Genomic DNA, 11,269 nt, shown 5'->3' with positions numbered 1-11,269 from the left:
ATTTTTTGTTTATAGCACAAAAAATAAAACACCCAGCGGCGAGTACATACCTCCAAAAGAATTCTCTATTTGTGTGGAAAAAATGCTAAAAATGTCATATGGGTACAGTGTTGCATGACTGCGCAATTGTCACTTAAAGTGCGACGGCGCTGAAAACTGAAAATTGGCCTGGGCAGGAAGGGGGTATAAGTGCCCAGTAGGCAAGTGGTTAAGCTGTTCTCAACCACTCTATAGCCAAAAGACTGCTACATCGTGGTCAGCTAGTTCTGGGAGGGCATCCATGGACATCCTTCCAGAGCCACGCCCCCTGGGGCGCACAGTGGGCACGACCTGTGATCCTGATCAAGAATCCAAGTAGAGGGCCAATCAGAGAAGCCTTTTACCATGTGATCAGCTATGTCCAGGGCTGGTGCCGCTATGTTAACTAGGTGACCACCTAGGGCACACTGCCACTTAGGGGCTCCTGGGCGCAGCACAGGCCACAACTCTCTCTGTGTGGAACGCCACCACGTCATGAATAATCCTCCAGCTGAGGGGAGAAGCAGCAGAGGGGAGGAAGAACGGACAGAGGTAGATGCTGGGTGTCTAGGGCCAGTGTAGCAGCTGAGCTGCTGCTCCTTCCAGTGTTCCTCTCAGACTTAGTCCCTTATTGTAAGCTGGCTGGCAGCTGCTGATCACTGTGGAGTTCCAGCCCCCCTCTTCCCATTCATCAGTGGAGGCGGAGCTGTGCCTGTGGAGGAAGGTAATGTCTGACTCTGAGGTCTTGTGTCTGTGTGAGTGTGACCCGGCTGGCCAGCCATCCATCACATGTGCAATGTGTCAGTGAGTGATGACATCTTCACAATCCCACAGCCTGCTCTTCAAGTGCCTGCTGATCTGTGTCAGTGTTGGTGGTATGTTGTGTCGGATACGTCACTGTGTGGGATCGCTCAGTTCAGATGTTCTCTGTATGTGTGTTTGTGCTGCCCTCATTGCTTGGGGAATTCCATCCTGGGATCTGTCAGAGTGTGGATCCATAATCCTCCACTCACTGCAACTGTCACCCTGCCACTGCCAGCCACAGATACAGTCCATCCGTGACATTTTTATTTGTTTATCCTTTTTGGGGGGGGGGGGGGGGCTGGTTGCTGGTCTTGTCTTGACATGTCAGAATTGAGGAGGAGCCTAGGGGAAGATGACATTACAGTTTTGACAGGCAGCTGGAGGGGACAGATTTTGGCTGCAGGGCTATAGGATTGCAGCTTTGTTTGTTTGGAATTATTGTTTATTAACCACTTGCCCTCCAGAGGATTTACCCCCCTTCCTGACCAGGCCATTTTTTGCAATACGGCGCTGCATTACTTTAATTGACAATTGCGCAGTCATGCAATGCTGCACCCAAATGAGATTTACGTCCTTTTTTCCCACAAATAGAGTTTTCTTTTGGTGGTATTTGATCGCCTGTGCGGTTTTTTTATTTTGTGCTATAAACATAAAAAGACTGACAATTTTGAAAAAAATACTATATTTTTTGCTTTTTGCTACAAAACATATCCAGTAAAAAAAATTTTAAAAATCTAATTTTGTCATAAATTTAGACCAAAGTGTATTCTGCTACCTGTCTTTGCTAAAAAGAAATCCCAATGTGTGTAAATTAATTGGTTTACATGAAACTTATAGCATCTACAGATGGCGGTATATATACTGGAATTTTTTTTTTCTTTTTACTAGTAATGGCGGCGATCATCGACTTACACCCCAGTCACATCAAGTCCGATTTTTAAATCGAGCGACTTACAGTGAAATCGCACGATTTCAAAGTTGGGTGAGATGCCGATTTCAGGTGCGATTTGCAAGACATGTGACACAGATGTCTATGCAAATCACACCAAAAGTAGTAAATGCTCAAATTGCGGACAATAGGGTGCGACTTGCCATGTGACTTGCAAATCGTATGCCAAATTGCACCCAATGTGACCATGGTGTTATAGCAGGACTGCGGCGAGCATTCTGATACTGGGGGGAATTGATCTGGTGTCACTGACATCCCCAGTGACACCAATACAGTGATCAGTGCTAATAAAAAGTACTACTAAAGACACTGGGCAGGAAGTGGTTAACATCTGGGGCAATCGAAGGGTTAACTGTGTGCTGTGTGTGTTTTACTGTGTGCTGTGTGTGTATTTTACACTGTAAGCACACTGCTTTGTATGGCTCTGCTATGCCATACAAAGCAGTGTGCAGGAGATGACATGGGAGAGATCTGTGTTGCTTTTACACAGGTCTCTCACCCCTTCGGTAATACTCGGTGATCGCTGGGTACCAGCGGGGAATCACTAGCTGGTACACGGTGATTGACACCTGAGGCCACCAATGGTGGCGCGGTTAGGTCCCCCTAACCTGAACTGCAAAATTATGCATATGACACCTGTGCCCCCCTGTAGCAGTATTTCTGCTATAGGGTGGCACAGAAGCGGTTATGGAAGATTTTTCTCTATTTTTCTTTGTTTGTTGTTTTCCAACCATTGTTGGTGCATGGCACAGGTTCCACCTATATTGCCATTTGTGTTTTCCTTGATTTGGGGTAATTGGCAATTAGGTAGTTCCCTCACTTGGGGTTTTAAGAGAATATATAAGAGACATTATCTAGTGCTGTATTTTGGTAATGAATAAGCGCTACATGATATGCGTCAACTTTTCTCCTCACTGTCTTTTATCTGTGTGCTAAAGAGCTTTTTCTAATAAATCAACACATTCCAGCAAAGTGTGCATCCATTTCCTTTGATTTTCCAGATGTTAATATGGTCAGCTCAAAACAACTTGATGTTTAAGTCTCTTGCTTTAATCAGTTTTTAATAAGATGTGATGTGCTTATCGTGATGTATTTGTCCTATTGGTGATTGAGTTAATTGAGTCATCTATTATTTCTGTCTGTTGGCTAGTCCTCCTGGAGGTTCCTACATGATGACATTAGTCTTGTGTCAACTTTACTTTGTTATCTAATCAGTGTGGGATTGTTTATGTGGGGACTGTCCCTGTTTCTGAAGTGTATAAAACCTGTATTTCGATTCAGTAAAGGAGTTCCAGTTGCACCTAAGCTAGTGTTGTCTATTCGTTGGGTGCAATGCCCAGCTATAATACCTTGTTCTTGTGTCTCAGCGGTGAGGAAGCAGCTCTCTGGCGGAAACACCCAGGTGTTTTTTCTTAAAAGGTTAACACTTTGGGGGAAATTTACTGAAACTGTTACGGCTTTGAAACACGGTCCACCCATGTGAAAGGGCCCTTACTGTGATAAAGAAATTACAATAAGGTCCCTGAGGAGGACATGTGGACAGCATTTGAGGTTAGAAGAAAGGTATCTTAGTCTTAGATTGAGGAAAGGATTCTTAATGTTAGAGCAGTAAAATGTAGAACTCCCTCTCCCAGGAAGTGGCACTAGCTGAGTGTGTTGACAATACTTTATTATACTACTGTTATATAATACGTTCTGTACCTGTCTTGCATACAGGACTGCACTAATACAAGGAGTTCTGTACATTTATATCCAGGACTGTATGTATATAAGGAGCTCTGTACATTAATACCCAGGACTGTAAGTATATAAGGAGCTCTGTACATTAATACCCAGGACTGTACGTATATAAAGAGCTCTGTACATTTATACCCAGGACTGTAAGTATATAAGGAGCTCTGTACATTAATACCCAGGACTGTACGTATATAAGGAGCTCTGTACATTTATACCCAGGACTGTACGTATATAAGGAGCTCTGTACATTAATACCCAGGACTGTACGTATATAAGGAGCTCTGTACATTACTACCCAGGACTGTACGTATATAAGGAGCTCTGTATAATAGGTATACCCGGATATGTACTAATATAAGAAGCTCTGTAAAATAGGTATACCCAGGATTGTTCTAATAAAAGGAGCTCTGTATAATAGGTATACCCAGGACTGTACTAATATAAGAAGCTCTGTATAATAGGTATACCCAGGACTGTACTAATATAAGAAGCTCTGTATAATAGGTATACCCAGATATGTACTAATATAAGGAGCTCTGTATAGTAGGTATACCCAGGTAAGTGATGACTAGTATAAGGTGCTCTGTATAGTGGGTATCCCCAGGTAAGTAGTGACTAGTGTAAGAACCTCTGTATAGTTGGTATACCCAGGAATGTACAAATATAAGAAGCTCTGTATAATAGGTATCCCCAGGTATAAGGAGCTCTGTATAGCAGGTATCCCCAGGTATAAGGAGCTCCGTATAATAGGTATACACAGGACTGTACTAATATAAGGCGCTCTGTATAATAGGTATACCCAGGACTGTACTAATATAAGAAGCTCTGTATAATAGGTATACCCAGGACTGTACTAATATAAGAAGCTCTGTATAATAGGTATACCCAGATATGTACTAATATAAGGAGCTCTGTATAGTAGGTATACACAGGTAAGTAGTGACTAGTGTAAGAAGCTCTGTATAGTTGGTATACCCAGGAATGTACAAATATAAGAAGCTCTGTATAATAGGTATCCCCAGGTATAAGGAGCTCTGTATAGCAGGTATCCCCAGGTATAAGGAGATCTGTATAATAGGTGTACCCAGGTATAAGGAGCTCCGTATAGCAGGTATCCCCAGGTATAAGGAGATCTGTATAATAGGTATCCCCAGGTATAAGGATCTCTGTATAGCAGGTATCCCCAGGTGTAAGGAGATCTGTACAGCAGGTATCCCCAGGTGTAAGGAGCTCTGTATAGCATGTATCCCCAGGTGTAAGGAGCTCTGTATAGCAGGTATCCCCAGGTATAAGGAGATCTGTATAGCAGGTATCCCCAGGTGTAAGGAGCTCTGTATAGCAGGTATCCCCAGGTATAAGGAGATCTGTATAATAGGTATCCCCAGGTATAAGGAGATCTGTATAGGAGGTATCCCCAGGTATAAGGAGCTCTGTATAGCAGGTATCCCCAGGTATAAGGAGATCTGTATAATAGGTATCCCCGGGTGTAAGGAGCTCTGTATAGTAGGTATCCCCAGGTATAAGGAGATCTGTATAGGAGGTATCCCCAGGTATAAGGAGCTCTGTATAGCAGGTATCCCCAGGTATAAGGAGATCTGTATAATAGGTATACCCAGGTATAAAGAGCTCTCTATAATAGGTATCCCTAGGTATAAGGAGATCTGTATAGCAGGTATCCCCAGGTATAAGGAGCTCTGTATAGCAGGTATACCCAGGTAAGTAGTGACTAGTGTAAGAAGCTCTGTATAGTAGGTATACCCAGGTAAGTAGTGACTAGTGTAAGAAGCTCTGTATAGTTGGTATACCCAGGACTGTACTAATATAAGAAGCTCTGTATAATAGGTATACCCAGGACTGTACTAATACAAGAAGCTCTGTATAATAGGTATACCCAGATATGTACTAATATAAAGAGCTCTGTATAGTAGGTATACCCAGGTAAGTGATGACTAGTATAAGGTGCTCTGTATAGTGGGTATCCCCAGGTAAGTAGTGACTAGTGTAAGAAGCTCTGTATAGTTGGTATACCCAGGAATGTACATATATAAGAAGCTCTGTATAATAGGTATCCCCAGGTATAAGGAGCTCTGTATAGCAGGTATCCCCAGGTATAAGGAGATCTGTATAGCAGGTATCCCCAGGTATAAGGATCTCTGTATAGCAGGTATCCCCAGGTATAAGGAGATCTGTATAGGAGGTATCCCCAGGTATAAGGAGCTCTGTATAGCAGGTATCCCCAGGTATAAGGAGATCTGTATAATAGGTATCCCCGGGTGTAAGGAGCTCTGTATAGTAGGTATCCCCAGGTATAAGGAGATCTGTATAGGAGGTATCCCCAGGTATAAGGAGCTCTGTATAGCAGGTATCCCCAGGTATAAGGAGATATGTATAATAGGTATCCCCAGGTATAAGGAGATCTGTATAATAGGTATACCCAGGTATAAAGAGCTCTGTATAATAGGTATCCCCAGGTATAAGGAGATCTGTATAGCAGGTATCCCCAGGTATAAGGAGCTCTGTATAGCAGGTATACCCAGGTAAGTAGTGACTAGTGTAAGAAGCTCTGTATAGTAGGTATACCCAGGTAAGTAGTGACTAGTGTAAGAAGCTCTGTATAGTTGGTATACCCAGGACTGTACTAATATAAGAAGCTCTGTATAATAGGTATACCCAGGACTGTACTAATATAAGAAGCTCTGTATAATAGGTATACCCAGATATGTACTAATATAAGGAGCTCTGTATAGTAGGTATACCCAGGTAAGTGATGACTAGTATAAGGTGCTCTGTATAGTGGGTATCCCCAGGTAAGTAGTGACTAGTGTAAGAAGCTCTGTATAGTTGGTATACCCAGGAATGTACATATATAAGAAGCTCTGTATAATAGGTATCCCCAGGTATAAGGAGCTCTGTATAGCAGGTATCCCCAGGTATAAGGAGATCTGTATAATAGGTATCCCCAGGTATAAGGAGCTCTGTATAGCAGGTATCCCCAGGTGTAAGGAGATCTGTATAGCAGGTATCCCCAGGTGTAAGGAGCTCTGTATAGCAGGTATCCCCAGGTATAAGGAGATCTGTATAGCAGGTATCCCCAGGTATAAGGAGATCTGTATAGCAGGTATCCCCAGGTATAAGGAGATCTGTATAGCAGGTATCCTCAGGTGTAAGGAGCTCTGTATAGCAGGTATCCCCAGGTGTAAGGAGCTCTGTATAGCAGGTATCCCCAGGTATAAGGAGATCTGTAGAATAGGTATCCCCAGGTATAAGGAGATCTGTATAGGAGGTATCCCCAGGTATAAGGAGCTCTGTATAGCAGGTATCCCCAGTTATAAGGAGATCTGTATAATCGGTATCCCCAGGTGTAAGGAGATCTGTATAGGAGGTATCCCCAGGAATAAGGAGCTCTGTATAGCAGGTATCCCCAGGTATAAGGAGATCTGTATAATAGGTATCCCCAGGTATAAGGAGATCTGTATAATAGGTATACCCAGGTATAAGGAGATCTGTATAATAGGTATACCCAGGTATAAAGAGCTCTGTATAATAGGTATCCCCAGGTATAAGGAGATCTGTATAGCAGGTATCCCCAGGTATAAGGAGCTCTGTATAGCAGGTATACCCAGGTAAGTAGTGACTAGTGTAAGAAGCTCTGTATAGTAGGTATACCCAGGTAAGTAGTGACTAGTGTAAGAAGCTCTGTATAGTTGGTATACCCAGGAATGTACAAATATAAGAAGCTCTGTATAGCAGGTATCCCCAGGTGTAAGGATCTCTGTATAGCAGGTATCCCCAGGTATAAGGAGATCTGTATAGCAGGTATCCCCAGGTGTAAGGAGCTCTGTATAGCAGGTATCCCCAGGTATAAGGAGCTCTGTATAGCAGGTATCCCCAGGTGTAAGGAGCTCTGTATAGCAGGTATCCCCAGGTGTAAGGAGATCTGTATAGGAGGTGTCCCCAGGTGTAAGGAGCTCTGTATAGCAGGTGTCCCCAGGTGTAAGGAGCTCTGTATAGCAGGTATCCCCAGGTGTAAGGAGATCTGTATAGGAGGTGTCCCCAGGTGTAAGGAGCTCTGTATAGCAGGTGTCCCCAGGTATAAGGAGCTCTGTATAGCAGGTATCCCCAGGTATAAGGAGCTCTGTATAGCAGGTATCCCCAGGTATAAGGAGATCTGTATAGCAGGTACCCCCAGGTGTAAGGAGCTCTGTATAGCAGGTATCCCCAGGTATAAGGAGCTCTGTATAGCAGGTATCCCCAGGTGTAAGGAGCTCTGTATAGCAGGTATCCCCAGGTATAAGGAGCTGGTAGCATCCACCCTCCCTGTGGCAGGACTAGATGACTCGGCCAGGGAGGGGGCGTGTCAGGAGTGCAGTGGGCGGATCCCGCTCGGCACCTGTTCTTACAATGAGTGCGATGACAGCAGGCAGGAAGTCAGGGAGGCTCTGCTGGTGTGAAGTTGTCCCAGTGCGGAGAATGTACCGGGAGCCGTGTGATCGCTCTTCTCCATAGAGGGTGGATAAACACATCATGGATCTGTCAGTCAGGAGCGGACTCTGCCACCTTCTGTTCTGTCTGCTGACATTCCGAGCAGTAGTAGGGTCATCCTCCGGGACCAGCAATCCCGGGGATCCGTCCATCTCCCACCATGGGGTCACCCCTACTGAGACCCGGCTGCCTGTCTTCACCCTGGACTACCCCCATGTTCAGATCCCCTTTGAGATCACACTCTGGATCTTGCTGGCTTCCTTGGCTAAGATCGGTGAGTAGATCGAATTCCTGCTGCTTTGTACCATTGTAGACAGCCAGGGGAAGAAATCGGAATATTACCTTTCAGAGATCAATTATGCTTTATCAATAATCCATCGTGTATAGGGAAAGGCAATGTCAGACCATGCAGAACAACCGACAGGACGGAAATGAATGAACAGTTATCTTCAAATGGGAAATGATTGAGAACAAGGAATTTATAATGGGTTGTATATTATGTGTAGAACCAGTGTCGTGGTGACCATACACAGAGCAATTTTATATACAATCATATTGGCCGTCAATTTACTGGCTGGTAGAAAAATAGGATCAGAAGAATAGAAAGATCAGTGCATGGTGACCAGATATGCTTTGATAAATTATTGCGTTCTTTTCCGATCAATCTCTTCCAATAGTAATAATCGATGTATAGTGGACAATCAGTGTGTCACACACAGAGAAGTGGATTTTCATTCATAGTTAAGATACAATTGTAGTTTACAAATGGAAGTTATCAATAGCATCTATATCATGCAATCTTATAGTCCAATCAATCTCTTCCAATAGTAATATTCGAGCTATAATCGACAACCCGCTCAATCGGTACGTCACACAGAGAAGTGGGTTTTAATCAATATTTAAGATACAGTTGTAATTTACAAATGAAAGTTATCAATAGCATCTATATCATGCAATCTCATAGTCCGATCAATCTCTTCCAATAGTAATAATCAATCTATAGTCGACAACCTGCTCAATCAATACGTCACTCACAAAGAAGTGGGTTTTGGGCAGCACAGTGGCTAAATGGTTAGCACTTCCACCTGGCAGTACAAGGGTCGTAGGTTCGAATACCAACCACAGCACTACCTGCCTGGAGTTTGCATGTTCTCCCTATGCCTGCGTGGGTTTCCTCCGGGTACTCCAGTTTCCTCCCACACTCCAAATACATGCTGGTAGGTTAATTAACTCCTGTCTAAATTGGCCCTAGTATGTGTATGTATGAATGTGAGTTAGGGACCTTAGATTGTACACCCCTTGAGGGTTAGGGACTGACGTGAATGTACAATATATATATGTAAATTAACGGCTCTATATAAGTACCTGAAATACAATTTTCATTCATAGTTAAGATACAATTGTAGTTTGCAAATGGAGGTTATCACTAGCATCTATATCATGCAATCTTATAGTCCAATCAATCTCTTCCAATAGTAATAATCGATCTATAGTTGACAACCTGCTCAATCAATACGTCACTCACAGAGAAGTGGATTTTCATCCATAGTTAAGATACAATTGTAATTTACAAATGAAAGTTATCAATAGGATCTATATCATGCAATATCATAGTCCAATCAATCTCTTCCAATAGTAATAATCGATCTATAGTCGACAGCCCTCTCAGTCGGTACGTCACACACAGAGAAGTGGATTTCGATCAATAATGAAGATACCGTTGTAATTTACATTAATAGCATCTATATTTCCATCATACAATCTGATAATCTGATTAATCGAAATATGATTGGATTCTTGAATAAAGTATCTTAGTGTTGCTGATTAATGCAAAACGATCGATAATATTCCACCTTAGCTGACTGGCTCAGTATCATTGAATCTGATTGAAAATGAGTCTGAATTGATTGGAAGTGAAGTTGTTTGCAGATTTTGATCGATTGGGTACAAATATCAAACTGCCTGGCCACCATTAGCGATCGTATCTACTAATCTATCTACTTTCCTATGACAGATTTTCCTTCAGACCAATTAGAATACTTTTGATGAAATCAATTGAATTTGCTTAAAACCAATCAGTAAGGGCTGGTTTGCACCACAATTTCTGTGTTCTGGATGTGTTCGTGCATGTGCGTTTTTTGATGCATTTTCCCCCTTTTTTTCTTTATCTCAATTGAGGACGTGTGCGCTCTGGTGCACTTTTTATGCGTTTTGCCGCATTCCAGATGCGTTCCATCTAGAAAAGATGCAGCTTGTTCTATTTTTGTTGACTACATTAGAACACACTGCACTGGCGTGAACTAGGGCCATTGGGACACATAGAAAACACTGTCCATGTGTTTTTGATGCAGAATAAAAGCATACTGGACTGTTTCTGATGTGAACCAGCCCTGACACAGTATGTGCCTTCCTAATAATTGATAGATTTGATCATATTGTCTGGTTCTGTGAAGATTGTTTCATGTATGGTCATTAGATGAACATCAGAACAATGAGTATATGGCAGAGTGTATGATTACAGTCTTTTTGTATCTCTTTGCATCCATGTTTAGATAATAGAATGATACCTATGGACATTTCTTGCTCCTGGAGGTATCATTGCACTACCTGGCACCCTCACAGTAGGATTCGGTAATGAAAACCATTACTGTTTATAGAAGGATTCTTTACACAAGGGATTATTAGTCTGAGGGATTGATCTACTGCCTAGTGTCTATGGGCAGCCTTAGAGCCATTTACTAGATGGTTAAAGCTGAACTCTGGGCAAACAGCAATACATAGAGAGAATTTGTTTTGACTGCCAAAGAATTTGTATTCCTGCCCATCCAGTCACGAGATTTACACAGCTCTATCCTACAGCACAGACCTGTTTAGCAGGGGTGGGGAACTAATCTTTAAAGTGTTACTAAACCTACAATAGTAAAATCATTCTGTATATGCAGTAAAGCATACTTGTTATACTCACTGTGGAACCTAAGGGGTTAATCCTACGCATTGTGTAAATGTTTGATCCTGACTTCTCTGATTCTCCCCTTCTACTGTCCCCAATCCATCTGCTGATAGAACAGAGTCTCGGGGGCAAGCTGCAAATGCTCAGTTTGGTGGGTGGGTGCATGTGATGAGCACAGGGCCAATCAGTGCTGTCCTGACAGAGGGTCAGGGGTTATGCAGCCTCATAGGACAATCAGAGAAGAACGAAAACTCCTCCTATAAGCTTTAACCAGTGCTTGGCTGGACACTGATAGTAGTCACAAGACTGCTCTAACTGCTGATGTGAAA

General features: G+C 42.8%; 1 protein-coding gene across 1 annotated transcript in view; it reads left to right on the top strand.

Annotated features, from left to right (window-relative positions):
• Window positions 1-7,910: 7,910 nt before the first annotated feature.
• The window catches only part of LOC149459356 (sodium/hydrogen exchanger 2-like), an 87,017-nt gene continuing 83,658 nt past the window's right edge, over window positions 7,911-11,269 (top strand). Inside the window, exon 1 of the mRNA XM_089681247.1 lies at window positions 7,911-8,264. Within this exon, the coding sequence (XP_089537373.1) occupies window positions 8,033-8,264 (232 nt within the window). The 5' untranslated portion in view covers window positions 7,911-8,032. The remainder of the gene's footprint in view (window positions 8,265-11,269) is intronic.

Source organism: Staurois parvus, unplaced genomic scaffold (genome assembly GCF_062004578.1).
Source record: "Staurois parvus isolate SC_StPar_1 unplaced genomic scaffold, SC_StPar_1.0 ptg000262l, whole genome shotgun sequence".
Lineage (NCBI taxonomy): Eukaryota > Metazoa > Chordata > Amphibia > Anura > Ranidae > Staurois > Staurois parvus.
Note: the sequence above shows the minus strand (reverse complement) of the source record. Positions and strands in the feature narration are given on the sequence as shown.